Source organism: Cetorhinus maximus, chromosome 2, assembly GCF_964194155.1.
Source record: "Cetorhinus maximus chromosome 2, sCetMax3.hap1.1, whole genome shotgun sequence".
In the NCBI taxonomy this organism is placed as follows: Eukaryota; Metazoa; Chordata; class Chondrichthyes; order Lamniformes; family Cetorhinidae; genus Cetorhinus; species Cetorhinus maximus.
The window spans coordinates 217007935-217023056 of NC_135880.1; the positions used below are offsets into that span (position 1 = coordinate 217007935).

General features: G+C 42.9%; 2 protein-coding genes across 7 annotated transcripts in view; one reads left to right on the forward strand and one right to left on the reverse strand.

The window, feature by feature from the left end:
* slc37a4a (solute carrier family 37 member 4a) overlaps positions 1-11646 on the reverse strand; it is a 33506-nt gene extending 21860 nt beyond the window's left edge. Inside the window, exons 1-3 of one of the 3 annotated variants that reach the window (XM_078532535.1) lie at positions 11600-11646; positions 6112-6641; positions 4731-4963 (exon numbers count right to left, since the gene is read on the reverse strand). In XM_078532535.1, the coding sequence (XP_078388661.1) occupies positions 4731-4963; positions 6112-6253 (375 nt within the window). In that variant the 5' untranslated portion in view covers positions 6254-6641; positions 11600-11646. Of the gene's footprint in view, positions 1-4730; positions 4964-6111; positions 6642-6918; positions 7210-11326; positions 11350-11599 lie in introns of those variants that run through there. The other 2 variants (XM_078532551.1, XM_078532543.1) reach the window with 2 other exon arrangements.
* Positions 11647-12419: 773 nt separating this feature from the next.
* pcsk7 (proprotein convertase subtilisin/kexin type 7) overlaps positions 12420-15122 on the forward strand; it is a 222319-nt gene continuing 219616 nt past the window's right edge. For 3 of the 4 annotated variants that reach the window (XM_078532565.1, XM_078532592.1, XM_078532583.1), the window contains exon 1: positions 12420-12463. The gene's annotated coding sequence lies outside the window, so the exon portion shown is untranslated. The remainder of the gene's footprint in view (positions 12464-15122) is intronic. The other variant, XM_078532574.1, reaches the window with a different exon arrangement.

The window sequence follows — 15122 nt, forward strand, 5'->3', positions numbered from 1 at the left end:
CTTACTTATGCCATCTAATGCTTCTTAAACATCACTGGAGACCCCTTTAATCATCTCTTCTCTAGACTGTAGAGCTTAGGCTTTTGTAGTGCCTTGCTATGTTTTACCACTTTAAAAGTGCTACATAAATGCAGTTATTGTTGTTGCCAATCCCTTCTACACGAGATACTCTGACTGAAGAGGACGCAGAAGAGAATAATGCATACCTATGTCTTTTGAAATATGGTTTAAATTGTACACAATATTCAAAAGCTGCTCTGACCAGTGCATCTGCCCCTAGAATTCAACTAATAAACACAAACATTTGTTTCTTTATGAGGAGCTGACATGAAGAATGCTCCCTTTGATAAGGTGCAGCAAGTCAAGATTCAAAGCATACTCCAGCGTGAGTCAGTATCTTTAGAAGAGGGGAGAAGATCTGGGGCAAAACGTTAAGTTGGAGCACAATGTTTATCCAAAAAAAAAAGATTAACCCAAAAGGCCCATAATTTCAAATGCATATTTTACACAGTGGCTTTAGTTTGTGTCTTGGGTACAAAGATCAACATCGGTATGATTCAAAGTGAAGGAAAAAAACAGAACAAAGCTGGACTTAACATGCTATTTTTAAAATTGGGGGACCTGCCAGATGGGATGTCAAGGTCCATGGAGCAGGACATCGCCATGGTTAGGAGGAGTAGGAGAGATGTGATACATGAAGCTTCAGGGTGGTCATCAAAACTGTCTAAAGACGACATGTACATTGTAATAGGAGGTAGGACTTGGGAAATGAGTAAACCAATGCACATTTGAGTAAGATGGAAGTGGATAATGAGATGGCAAAGACCAAGGGAACATTTCTTTTGTAGCATCTGAATGACAAAAATACTTTTTCTTTTGGTTTAGATCCTTATTACCAGGTCACCTGTATAAGGAACAAAGGTAGTACATAAAAAATTGTCCATGAAAAGTATCTTTCACCTGCTGAGTGATTATAGGTTGTAGTATTTACTGGTTTAGCCTGAACCATGGATAAGTACTAATACTAGAACAAAAACAAAAATACCTGGAAAAACTCAGCAGGTCTGACAGCATCTGCAGCGAGGAATACAGTTAACAGTTAAGTACTAATACTGTCTGAGCAAACCACATTCTTCAGGAGAGCATTTGGAGATATGTATCTACAATTGATCTTTCCCAAACATGGAGACCAAATACATTGTTCTTCAAGTATCTGGGTCAGTGTGGTTCCAAGAGGCTTATGTTGAGTTACCCATTAACTAGACCAGAGAGGTTGACCCAAGTTAGTCAATTGGCATCAAGCACCATCTATTTTGCTTGTTGGGAAATGCCTCACTGGTTTTGCCTGGCCTATTGAGTACTGAGAATACACCAATGGAGAATGCCTTATACAGGGGACATCCCTTATGTAGGGGACACAATCAGTCAACTGACCTCTTCTTGAGGAGCCTCTTGCTGAAATGTTTAATTCTAGGGTAGGGGGAGTAATATCAAATATAAATGGCATTCATCTATGAGGGAGAATTTAATGTAAAAGGCAGCAATTTGAGATTGGCAGATCTATAAATCAGATACATAACAAAACCCACACGCCGATAGGGAAGTGATACCTCACAAGGTGTGCCATGCTTTTGGTTGGGGCTTGGCTTCAGAATGCATCATTGAGATGATGGCAGCTAACATCACTTAATAAAACTGAAAAAAAACCCAGAAAGATGCAATATTCAGCTCATGCTGTAACAAGTAAAATAATATCCCCTCAATGGCCACAGAATATGCAACTCACAACCTCTCTCTAAAAATACTGCAGCACCAAAATGTCATGACCTGAACTCTAGCCTGAACTATACAGTCGGCCATAGAATGTGCTGACAGTGTCAAAATTAAATAGGGATGCTTGGCTTGGGTTATAGATAGCACTGGTACTGTGCCCAGTCGCTGCTCCACAGAAAATAGAATGAAGAATAATACAATCTACAAATTTGGCTTAGAAAAAAGAAGCACACGACTAGCAGTCGGAAAAAAGCAGGCTGTGCCTTCTGGAATTCTGCAATTTTCAAGTTCCGACTTTGAAAGAGACTGCGCGAGGTGCACAAAGTTCTCTCAGCTGGATATGTCAATGCTGTGATAATTGCAATGATGATGTATCAGGTCATCAACGTTGGGCCTAGGAGCAGAGGACAGTAAGGGTTCCTGATATAATATTGGGATTCCTATGGGAAACTAGTGGGGAAAAGGCGGGGGTTTGGGTTTTCATGAAAAGGGGCGAGGAAGCTGGTTACAGTGCCTCAATTTCTGGCCCAACTGAGATCACCCAACTTGGTGCAGACTGGCACGGAACCTGGGGCCTTGTTGGACTGTCAGCCTCAGAGTATTTACTCAAAGTCATCGGTTAATTTACTTTTATTTTCCAGTTACCAGTGAACCCAGTTTACTTAATATTATTTTCACGCTAAGTTATGACAAGCTCATCTGGTGCCTTTGAAGTAGGGGTAGAGTGTGCCTCAAAGCCGGCAGCCTGGGGACCGAGGCTGTGCCAGATTTCATGTCTGGAGCAGAGCTGGAATAGGACGGCAAGCAGCAAAGGAGATAACTAGTCACGCGCCAAACTGCGCCAATGCAACACCTAGCCAAATTGTCCAGGTAAGTATTTTTTTTTTAAAATTTTACTCAATTAAAATTGATGCATGGCACACTCTTAAAAAAAAAATGTTCAGTTTTCGGACAACTCCAGCTTTTGGACAGCCAGATTTGAGACACTATTGCACTTAAAACAAAACCTACTCCTCCAATCTAATCTAGCAGCAAACAGCAACTTGAGATCGAATGATAACACTCCAGATAAAGGCCGTTTGATGGTACTCAATGGTGGGTTATTCCCTGGAGGGATATCAAGGCTTGTGAGCAGTCCTCCCTCCCTTGAAGATGAAGTGACACATTAACCAGCATTATTAGATCTACTGACAAATTATTCAAAGTCATGCTTGGGGCAAATGGGTTTGGGCACCTGAATCAGCTGCATGGGGAATAGCAATGCCAGGTTATTACAGAATTCTGGGGACCCGATGACATGGTAATTACAAGAGTAAACTGCAAGTAGGCGGGGCGTTATCCAAGGCTCGAGATTGTGTTACAAGCTGCAACCCGCTCCAATCCAACTATTATTTGAGTATGTCACGTGGGCTTTTCAGTGATCAGTGAGTTCTCATGTGGAATTGAATTCTACAAACGGTTATCGCTGTAACAGAACCAGCCAATTGGAAATAGATCCTGGGAATTTCAGCTGTTCATTATCTCCCTTGACCCCCATCCCAGAGATACATAATTAATTAATTGATTAATAATAGCACTTTGTGAATTGCTCCTTCAGAGGGCTGTAGCCAAATTTGGTTGTATGGTTCCATTATTTTTCGTCTCATCTCCCAGGCCCCTTCCAAACACTTCTGTAATCAAGCCAGTTCTCCTCGTTGCTAAATTGTCAAGTTTATGTTGCACAGTTACTACAATGTTATATTATCATTGTCATTCTGCTTGGAACCTTTTCTGGCATCAGGCCACTCAAGCTGGCCAAGGGTGGCCTTTATAGGTAGGATCAAAACTCAACCCTCTGAAGCCAGAGCAAAGGGGTATCTTCAAACAACCAAGTAAAACGGGTACTGCGGGGACATCTGTGTTGGCTTCACTATCATGGCTCTAATCAGGATGGCAGATTTTCACAAGTGTTGTTCTCTTCCGAGGTGTTTACGTTAGTGTCACCTCAGGTAATGCCTTTGCCATCAGAGGCCACCCTTTAAGGTAAACAATCCTCCACGAATGATGCCACACAGCACTCTTCAATTTAAGCTGCTCACTCTCTGCCCTCTGCGGATGTCATCTGCCAGCTGCTCACTGGCTTCAGATGCCCATTGGTAAGTGTGCAAGGGTTGTCAAATCTGAACTGTCTTTGATTCCTTAACCACTTTCTAATAATTGGAATCGGGGGCCAGTTGAAGAGAAAAGGAGGAACAATAGAAGGGTTATTTTGGGGAGGGACCGGGTGTGGTGGGGGAGGCCTCAATTTTTCCTTATGTTGTATTTTCTTTAGGTGCTATAAAAGTCAGGAATTAACCACCTGGCATTCCCCAATCGCAGACCTGGATCCTGGCACTCCCGTGGTTTGTCATCACACCAGCAGATTGTGCCATTGATTGGGTCACTACAACTCTCTTGGAAGAGAATTGTGCAATCCTACTGGTTAAGGTTGGAGTCACAACTTTCGTTCTACTTTAAACACAGGATGGGTACCACAGACCTTGCTGGGTGTCCAGGGAGCTTATGGCTTTTAGAATTCCTATTTCTGGCTGCCTGCAAGACTTGTGGTAGTAAATGTAGCCATGAGCCTTACAGATCAGCAGGTCGCAATTCTGTCTTTAGTGAGCCGGACTGAGCCAGGCGTAGTGACGAGACTGCTAAAATTGGCCTCAACGGTCTTTGTGTGGACAATAAATGATGACATAACCACACTTGGCTATGATATCCCATTGTTAAAAACTCTGCCAGTTTTCTTCTGACAGAAGGCCCCATGTGGAAGAGTTATTGGGAGGTGGTCAGCACACCCCAGTGGAGCCACAGCCCGGGATGAGTTAGTGCCCGCCAGCAATCACACACATTCTTCACTCAAATGTAAATTAAAAAAAAAAACAAAATGCCTGCAAAGCGGTAACCATGGCATAAGAATGGCGACATCGTACCTTGCGTAGTATTTTGCCACAGGGAGGCCACCCAAAGCCTTGTGCCAACCCATTGAAGAACCAGAGCACAACAAAAGCAGTGACGGTAGAGCTCCATGAGAAGATGATATTTATCACCCCGACCAGGAATAATCCAATGCAGAAAAGCATGCGAGCACTGATCTGATCAGACAGAACTCCGCTGATGAACTTACTGATAGCATAGGCTAGTGACTGGCTACTGGTTATCAGACCTGCAGGAATAAAACAAATCTGGATTAGATTGCAACCTTTAATGCACTCCAATGTACAATCCCCCATTCTCACTGCGCAATTGCTAAAGCCCAGTGCTGTCCCATCTTCTATGTCGAGACTCTTGTGCTGTCTCTGGGCTGAATAAACGGCATCTTAAGATTTCTTGTTCTGTTTCAACAGGACACCAGGTTTGAACTGGTTTAAACATCATTTTAGGATTGGCATATCCATAAATTATCTTTCCATTTTTCACCCTTTTAATTATCTCTGTACCAAACAACATTCAGTTGATATTCCACTTCACTCTATAACCATTGGCCAGGGTGGCGGTATTAGATCTCTCTCTGCTCACCCCTCCTGCCTCTCCACTTGCGACTCTTGATATTCTCACAGCTCAGATTGGGAACACGCACGCTTCCTCAGAAACTAACTTCCAAAAACCTTTATTCCCCTATTCAGTGAAGAAACAAATATAAAGTGATAGTTAATGTCCAAACCCCAGATAGAACATGAACATAGGGTCGACTGTTATTCATGCCAGTCCTAACAGCTGGCATGCAAATAGGTCACATCACCATTACCAGTCACTCTACACTCATGTCTGACTTTTGCTTCAATATTTCATTAATTAAATCAGTTTAAGTGCCAGTGTTCCCTCTTATTGTTTCCTATACCCTCTCCTGAAGTCCCTCCTCCAGATTACAAGACAGCCTAACTTATGGGCATCTTCATGTCCACGACACTTTCCTCCTCCTCCTCCTCAACAGCTCTTAAAACAGGACACAAGAGATGAATTTCCCTCTCCCGCCCCAGACTAGTGACTGCAGTCGCAGAGTAAGATCACATCCAGTTCAACTCATTCCTTGGCGGGGGGGCGGAAACCAACCCAGCCCTTGGTACAAAAACAAAATATTGCAGATGCTGGAAATCCGAAATAAAAACACAAAATGCTAGAAATACTCAACAGGTCTGACAGCGCTGTGGAGGGAGAGAAACAGAGTTAACATTGTAGGTCGATGACCTTCCATAAACACCGACTCCTGGTCCTGCATAGTACATCTGCAGCAACATTCTAATACCATCACTACCAGGCCCTCCCACTTTCAGTATTTTATACTACTTCACAGGTAGAAAGTTACATACTCACCCAAATCATCTTTTTCCAAGGTCACTTCCTTCATAACAGAGGGCATCACAAATGAGAAGGTTTTTCTATTAAAGTAATACAGCGTGTAGCCCACAAACATGGCAGTGAAGATGCTGATCCTGTAGTAGCCGTAAGAAGCCATTTTGATCAGCCTTTGGCAATTGTCGACTAAGTTGGAAGCACAGGACGCTAACTGATGATGGCGGGTTTTATACAGCCACTGGCTTCTTTCTCAATGATTAGATCAAGTACACACGAGATAAATAATAGTGCACCTAATGTCTGACAATGCATAGAGCTATTAGGTAAAGTACTTTTGGATTAAGAAATGAGGTAGGACAATTGCAACTTTGAGAGTTAACAGAATGGAAGGGTGAAAAAAAAAATCAAAGACGGCAAACTTCGCTGTCCGATTCCACTTTGATGTTTCTTGTCTATTTTGTGCGTTGATTGATTTTGTTAAAGCTTTTGTTTGTTATGCTGGCAAAACATTAACTCCGAGGGTCCAAGGGAGTGAAGCAGTCATTACCCTGAAAGAGAAACAAGAAAAAAAATTGCTGAACGCATGCAGAGGCTTTTCTAGTTGTGAGAAATAGGAATTTGTTAATGATTACACAGCACAACACAGGAGTGGGATCACAATCATAGTTCGATTGATTTGATCTCCTTTCGTGAATCACGAAATAATTGCATGTTTTACTGAACTGTTTTGCACCATTTGCCCAAGTGATTTTGACAGGTTTAAATGAAGCTGCTACTGGCCAAGCTCTTGCTCTTAGGGTAGTAACAATTTATATAATGCCACACCATTTTCTCCTTTGCCAGCTCTCTCCCTGAAACAGTAACTTAGCCAACGGTTTCACATGTTGGAGGCAGGGCTTATGGAACCTCTGCTACTTTGCCCAAGTGGTGAATTCTGAGGCAGTCAGAAAGTAGAAGTTTTGTATCCTATTAACTGTGGGAGGCGCAAGTCTGAGATCCTCTCCTCAACCAGTATCACATGTTCACCATCCGGATCGGGTACTTTGCTGGTCGTCAGGTGTGGGGGTCCTGGCCCATTTTCTCCTTAACCTGGGTTTCACCCACAGTTTCAATCGGAACCGAGCCCGATTCTGTCCGCTCTTGTTGTAGTATAAAGGGTTAGCTTATGGGATATGCTAATGTATGACATAGATGATGATGTACCACTGACACCAGTCAGTCATGTGCTAGACTCTCGAGAGTGAGGTTGGAATCATGCCTAGGAGCAACATGCCTCTGTAACTTGTTAAGGTGTAGTACTAATAAACAGGTGTTAAGCAGATACCAGAGTACACAGTCTGTCTACTAACCAGGTCCCATACTGAGTGTCCAAGATAGAACCACATCTCAAAACACTTTTGATGTGCACTTTCCACCCACTCTGATTATGGACAGAGGTCAGGGGCAGGGGCACTTGTCACAAATAAATCGGCTGTTGCGCTTTCTACATTCACAGTAGACCCGATGGCTTGAATGGCTCCTTCTGTGATGTTTCAATCAATGATTTAAACAATGACTCCACTTCAAAAGTATTGCACTGGCTTTAAAGCACTTTTGGGGGATCCTGAAATCATGAAAGCCACTATATAAATGCACTTTTCTCTTTTTTACTTTGCAAGCTTTTCTGGGGTCTACCAAAACTTTTAAAGATAGCCCCAAGTTGCTCAAATGGTCCTTTCTTCAAGAATTGCAAAGTCTCACAAACAATGCTTTCAGTACAGCATATTTGATCTCACGCTGTGGATGAGCAATGTAACAACCGGGCTGTTTGCATCTTATTATTCTGAACACTGTCGTTAATTGTCACACAGAATTCTGCTGGAGCTGTGATAACCGAGGATGTTGTTTCTGTGCAACTTGGACCAGCGAGCCTAGTACAAAATTACTTTTTGTGCAAACTGCCCTGAGAACGTGGCTTGACATCCAGCCTTTTTGGCCCAAATTTTTCCTTTCCCCTCAAGAACAGGTCTCTCCCTGCAGCAATAATTTTCATCTTTACGTCAAATAGCATGAGAGAGCCTCCTTCAGTCTATACAGGCAGGGCTTTCTCAGTGGTTTTGTGACAGCACCTTCCAAACCCAGGACCTCTACCACCTGGGACAAGAGCAGAGAATGCATGGGAACAACAAGTTCCCCTTCAAGCCACTCACCACCCTGACTTGAACTATGTCACTGTTCCTTCACTGTCACTGGGTCAAGATCCTGGAACTCCCTTCATAACAGCACTGTGGGTGTACCTACACCACATGGACTGCAGCAATTCAAGAAGTAGCTCACCACCACCTTCTCAAGGGCAATTAGGGGTGGGCAAGAAATGCCAGCCTAGCCAGCGATGCCCAAATCCCATGAAAGAAAAAAAAAACTTCTCTTCTTTTGGCTCCGAACTGTCCAAACTCAAAGGCAGAATGATTGCATGCATTCGGATTACATAAAACATATGACACAGAAACAGGCCATTCAGCCCCACCAGATCATGCTGGCATTTATGCTCCAGTTGAGCCCCCTACTTTTCCACATCTAAATATCATTATAACCCTCTATTCCATTTCCCCTTCATAGACATGTCTAGCTCCCGCTTAAATGTATCTATACTATGTGTTTCAACCACTCCCTGTGCCCTACTTTTTTGGTGGCAAGGCACAACGGAGAATGTAACTGGAACCCCGGAAATGCCCTAATCAAGGGAAACTTAGATTCTTCAGGATATAAACTTCCAGCAGAAGGGACATCACTAAACCTGGCTCCCTGTGCAAAGGGGTTCTGAGGAAGACAGCCTTACCTTTTCACCTGGGGGTCTGGAACTCAGCGGCTGAAAGGGTAGTAGAGGCAGAAACTCTCAACTCATTTAGAAGGTGTCTGCACCTCAAGTGCCGTAACCTGCAGGGCTACAGGCCAAATGCTGGAAAGTGGGATTAGGCTGGGAGGCTCGTTTTTTTGACTGGTGCAGACACGATGGGCCAAGCATCCTCTTTCTGTGCTGTAAATTTCTATGATTCTATCTATGTTCTGCTGCTTCCTTGTCCTGCTTCAGAAAGAGTTGGGACGTTCAACAGATCAGTCTAGAGGAAAGTAATTAGTTCTAGACTGTAGACAGCACATCTGTGACAGTCAGGTGAGGGCAGTGTCACGCCCATCTGTGATGATCCAGAAATAATCACAGTCTAGGAATATGGCCATTTAAACAAAGTACTAGAATCCTGGCAGTGCCTTCAGGTGGGGAGAAATCAAAAAGCACCAAAAAGATTAAAAGCTGCACAATAAGAATTACGTGCAACACGACATTATTTAAAAATAAAAAATATATATAAATACCTACCCAGTACAAAACTCCTGCCACCGTCGGTGAAAATAAATTGGCCATTGTCCAAATTAGACAAGTCCAGAGAAACACAGAGAGAGAAGTTAAAACGCAAAAGACTTAAAGAATCATAACAGGTCGACGTACAGTCATGACTTCCCACATTACAACAGTGACTACACTTCAGGAGTACGTCATCGACTGTGAAGTGATTTCTAAAATTACGAGGTTGTGAAGTATGCTAAGTGCAGGTCTTTCTTTTTTACACTGACACATTGCTTTGGAACAGGGGATTATTACTAAGCCCCTACTCGGGTGCCTGGAATCAGTTACATATAGTGAAAAGTTGTCAAAGTTGCTTAACAGTATTACGGAAAGTCACAGTGAATTATTTACCACCTTGTACTGGTAGCTTAATGAATGTAAACTGGTTCCCAGTTCCATCAGATATATTTCTGTGGAACTTCATAGCTGACAGTGGATTGAGCAACATGCAGGTTCTGCAGTATGTGAATCAATCTGAAAATGAGGGAAATTCTAACTCTGCTCTCAGGGTGACTGATATGGGTTAGTTATTTAGGTCATACTAATGATTTAAAGGACTTGATGATGTAGCGTAAGACAATCTGTGTCCTCATCACCACCTTATAACAGCCCAAGGTTACATCAACCATGGCTATAGCTTTCAAAACCCCTCTCTAGCACCTGCCACTGAGCGTAGAATATTCATTATTGAGCGCCATAAAATAATGAATCCAACCTTGACGGAGATCAAAAATCTCACCTTGTTTGCTGGTTAAATGAACTAGTCGGCCCATTTTCTACTTGAATTCACAGTGGTACAGAAAAAGAACACACTGAGGGCATGACTGAAACAGAGAACACTAGTGTCTCCAAGACAAGGATTTAACCTAAAACTAATTGTGGAAAATAAGCGAGGAAGATTGCATTTATACAGCACCTTAACATCTTTCAAACTTCCCAACCTCACATAGAATGAATAATTCAAATTAATTATTGTTTTTATATAGAGGAACAAAGGAATGTTGAACAAACAGTAAGGAGACGGGTGACTATTCAAAGCTGTTCATTGGTTTATTTGGTTGAGAGAGAGAAGCATTAGGCAACAGGAACACTTCCTGCTCCTCTTTAAATATGGCCATGGATCACCTCACAAGGGCTGGGGGGAGAGGCTTCATCTGAATGATGCAACCTCCAATGATGTGGCACTGCACTGGCAGGGTCAGCTTAAGTTATCTGCCCAAGTCCTGAAGCTGAAGTGACAACCTTGTGACTCAGAGGCAAGAGGGCTGTCAAAAACACCCAAGCTTTCAATGTCCCAAGGATTCAAAAATCACCACATAAGAAACATGCAGGGAAGCAAAGCAGATCACTGCCCCCATTTATCTCGAGCAGAAATCTTATCATTTACCAATAATTTCACAACACTGAAGGTTCTGTTTTGCAAGAACAGCCTCCCCTCGCTATAATAGCTTTACATTGGTTAACCTTTTCCTAAAAACTTGTAATAATCGATTTTAAATAGTACAGCAGTTTACATTCAAATACCATCCATCACTTAAACACATCTATGCTATTTATCTTAACTACTCTATGTGGTAGCAATAGCCACATTCCCATTATCCTCTGGATTAATAACTTGCTCCTGAATTCCTTATTGGGTTTATTATTGACTAGTCTACATTTATGACCCTAGTCATAGATTAATTAATATATTCCATGCATCCAATATTATTAACACTTAAAGGATCCTGGCATTAAGTTTATCATCACAATTTGCTGACTGTGAGAAGACAGGTTTACTGCATTAACAGTTCACGGAATATTTAATATAAAAGGAGTAAATCTATGAGATAAGTTAATTGCATTTATAACCTGTTGTCGGCATGTTAGGATACTCAGAGACAACATCTCCAGGTCAGAGGGATGCTCATTACAGCAGAGAATAGATACATACAAAAACACTTATTTTAAAATAAAATAAAGGTAAAATGGCAAAAAAAATGCTTGGTTCAGTTCTGTTAATGCGTGGCAGGAAAATTACATTGAATGCATTAGCCCAAACGATGCCTCATTTCCTCTTTGCGGTTTCCCTGCAGTGTTTGGAGGTTTGCAGTGTAAGAATGAGGTTTTCTCACTCATTCTTACCTGGATGAGTTTGTTAGTCAAGGACTCCAGTCAACCGACCGACCCCAGCGAAGCAACAGCAGCAGCGGCAGCAGCAGCAACTCCTCTCGCCCCTCTCGCCCAGCTGTTCCGCCCACACCGCCGGATTGGCCAGCCGGTCCAGTCCTGACTATCTGATTGGTCGGCGCCGCTGTCGATCACTCGGGAGGCGGACCCGTATGCCCGGGAGCTGGAACCCGTTATTTACATATTGCCGGGTGAGCGCTCTCTGATTGGACAGTGAAGGCATCAATCTGGGAGAGTGCGGATCTGATTGGCTGGAGCCCTCGCTGTATCCATTTCTCTTGTCAATCGAGCCTTGGCTGTGACCCAGGGAAGCTGCTGATGGGGGGGGAAGATTTCACTGAATGATTATAATAAAGCAGGATTCATATGTAAACTCCGCATTGCTGCGGGATGCAACAGGATGCAACGTGGCCCATCTGTGTCTGAGGTGGGAGAGGGTAAGGAGCCAGCCGCCCTCTTTGTTACTGGCGGAAATGACCCTTTGATCGCAGGTAACTCCAGTTTTGCCAGGCAGGGTCGGAACTGACGTTCGCTGTCAGCGGAGCATCAGGGACAGCCAGACTTCCGCATCGGCACACAATGGAGAGAGTGCGAGAGCCCCAAAACACCCGGAGCCAGAGGCGCAGGTAAGCAGGTGAACCTGACACTGCTCAGCCCCAGCTCCAGGTGAGTGCCTCCCTCCCTCCTTCCCCATCTGCTGCAGGAGCGCCCTCAGCCTGCCAGGACTTCAGCTCTGCCCCGACTGGACTGACTGACTTGACACTCGAGTAAGGAGGCAGAACTTGCCATTGATCGACCTCAATGCAGAAATCAAGGCAGGTAAGTGGCACTCGGAGCGTACAGGTCCAAAATGGATTGTCCTTTTTTTTTCTTCTTCTTCTTCTTCTTCTCTCCTCTAAAGTTCACCATTGGTGCATCAAGTGCAAAGTTTCTAACCTGCACCGGGCTTGCAGCCTGACAACCCGGAGGGTAAGTGAGGGCTGGACTTGCCTTGTGTCAATAAAGGCACACCTTTCCTGATGTTACATATGGGAGGCTGTAATTGTCAAGTCTTGTGACTTTTTAATGAGTCCTACGATGCTTGGGTGTCAGTGCATAGGATAACACGGTGGATGATTTCATTGCTGAAGTAGAATTACAGCAGTAAGATTTAAGGGGTAATAATAGTTATTCAGGACCTCTGAATTTTGTTCCCCCCCTCCCATTCTTCCCTCTCCCTTGCCTTGTGCCATGAAGTAGATAACAGACCACTTCCTATTGCTTAATTGTGTCTATCATTAGAGAACACATTTCTGCTTTGTTGCTGCTGTCCTGAAAGGCAGAACATTTCTTTAATATAATCCAGTGCTGCTTATTTTTTTCTCTCTCTCTAGTGGAAAGTTCTATGTAGCTGGCTAAATTTGAACAAATCCATTCTGTATGAAATAATTTTCTAGTTTCTCTCCAACCTATGTTTTTTTTTAAAGTCTCAGACAAAACTTTGTACTAAACGAAAACAATGGGTGCAGGGTTAAATGGTATGTAACCCTTGTTTCACTAAATACAGTAACCCAGAGACCCAGGGTAATTCTCTGGGGACCCAGGTTCAAATCCCACCACAGCAGATGGTGAAATTTGAATTCAATAAAAATCTGGAATTAAAAGTCTGACGACGACCATGAAACCACTGTCGATAGTTGTAAAAACCCATCTGGTTCCTTTAGGGAGGGAAATTTGCTGTCCTTACCTGGTCTGGCCCACATCTGACTCCAGACCCACAGCAATGTGGTTGACTCTGAACGAGGGCAATTAGGGATGGATAATAAATGCTGGCCTAGCCAGTGACACACATAGAAAAGAAAGGTCTCCACTCTCCTCCAATTCTGGCATCTTGAGCTTCCCAAATTTTAATTGCCCTACCATTGCTGTGCCTTCAGCTGCCTGGACCCTAAGCTTTGGAATTCCCTCCCTAAACATCTCCATCTTGCTTTCCCCCTTAAAACCTACCTCTTTGGCCAAGCTTTTAGTCATTTAACCTAATATCCCCTTATGTGGCTCAGTGTCACATTTTGTTTTATAGTGCTCTTTTGAAGCACCCTGGAAAGTTTTATTATATTAAAGGCATTACATACATGATCTAATTGAGCAAAATGGCCTCTATTATGCCCCAACAATGTGTCTCCCATATCCGTCCCTGAAACACCCTGTCTTACTTTCTATCTTTTAAGATGTCCCTTGAGACCTACCTCTAATCAAACTTTTGCCCATCTCCTTAATATCTCCTTATGTGCCTCCGTGTCATATTTGTTTGATAACGCTCCAGTGAATTGCCTTGGGATGTTTTGTTCCATTAAAGGTGCTATACACGCTATTGTTGGAAAAATACATTTGGTGAAGTTTATCAGCTCTTGTGCTAAATGTACTTGAATTTGCATTAGCTTTCAATGTAATCCTCTCTCTCTCTCTCTCTCTCTCTCTCTAACTCTAACTTTTCCTTTCCTTTGGTTTCATCTCTAATATATTGCAATGGTTTTGTGATGAATATAAAGATTTTTTGTGGGCATTTCCTTCCTTACTAGCTTGTTGTTTTGGCAAACAGTCTTTGAAGTTTTTACAAACTTTTACAAGCCATTAATCTCTCTTCTGTCACACTCCATCCTTACCGCTTGAATCTCTGAATTATACCCTTTGTCTCAAACAAAAACAAACTGCTGGAAAAACTCAGCAGGCCTAACAGCATCTTTGGAGAGAAAAACAAAGTTAACGTTTCGAGTCCATATGACTCTTCTTCAGAGCATCCGCAGTATTTTGCTTTTGTACTCTTTGTGTGTTTGCTTGACTTCTGCTTGTAGCTTCACTGCCTTTCTGACATGTGCTGCTAAGTCTGACTGCTGGTTTTTTGAACAGACCTTTGTCATCCAACGGAGCAGCAGTCTCTTGAGCAAACAAGCAGCAGAATAAGGCAATGTTATTGTTTTCATTTTTTTTCTTGTGGATTCAAGCCCCATTCCAGAGGCTTGACCACCTAATCTAGGCTGACTGTTCAACGCACCATGGCCTCAGCACTACAGTGTCAGAGGTGATGTCCTTTTGATGAGACATTAAACCAAGGCCCCATCAGTCCTCTTAGGTGGGAATCATTTGAAAGAAGAGCAGGAGAGTTATCCCCGATGTGCCGGCCAATATTTATCCCTCCATTAACATCACTAAACGGATTATCTGGCTATTTATCTGTTTGTCGGATCTTTGCTGTGTAAAAAGGTGATGGTGTTCCTCAACATTACATCTTTTTCTAAAGTACTTGATTGGCTGTAAAGCACTTTGGGATATCCTGAGGTTGTGAAAAGTGCTATGTAAATATAATTTCTTTCTTGAACTTGTCCTTATGTTTCTTTAAACCTAGTTAATTTTCTCCCTTCATCTCCCAAAGGTGTTGACACCCTGGAGTGGTATGGTTCCATGGGTGTTGGTTACTCTCTGGTATCATCTTGCTCAAGTC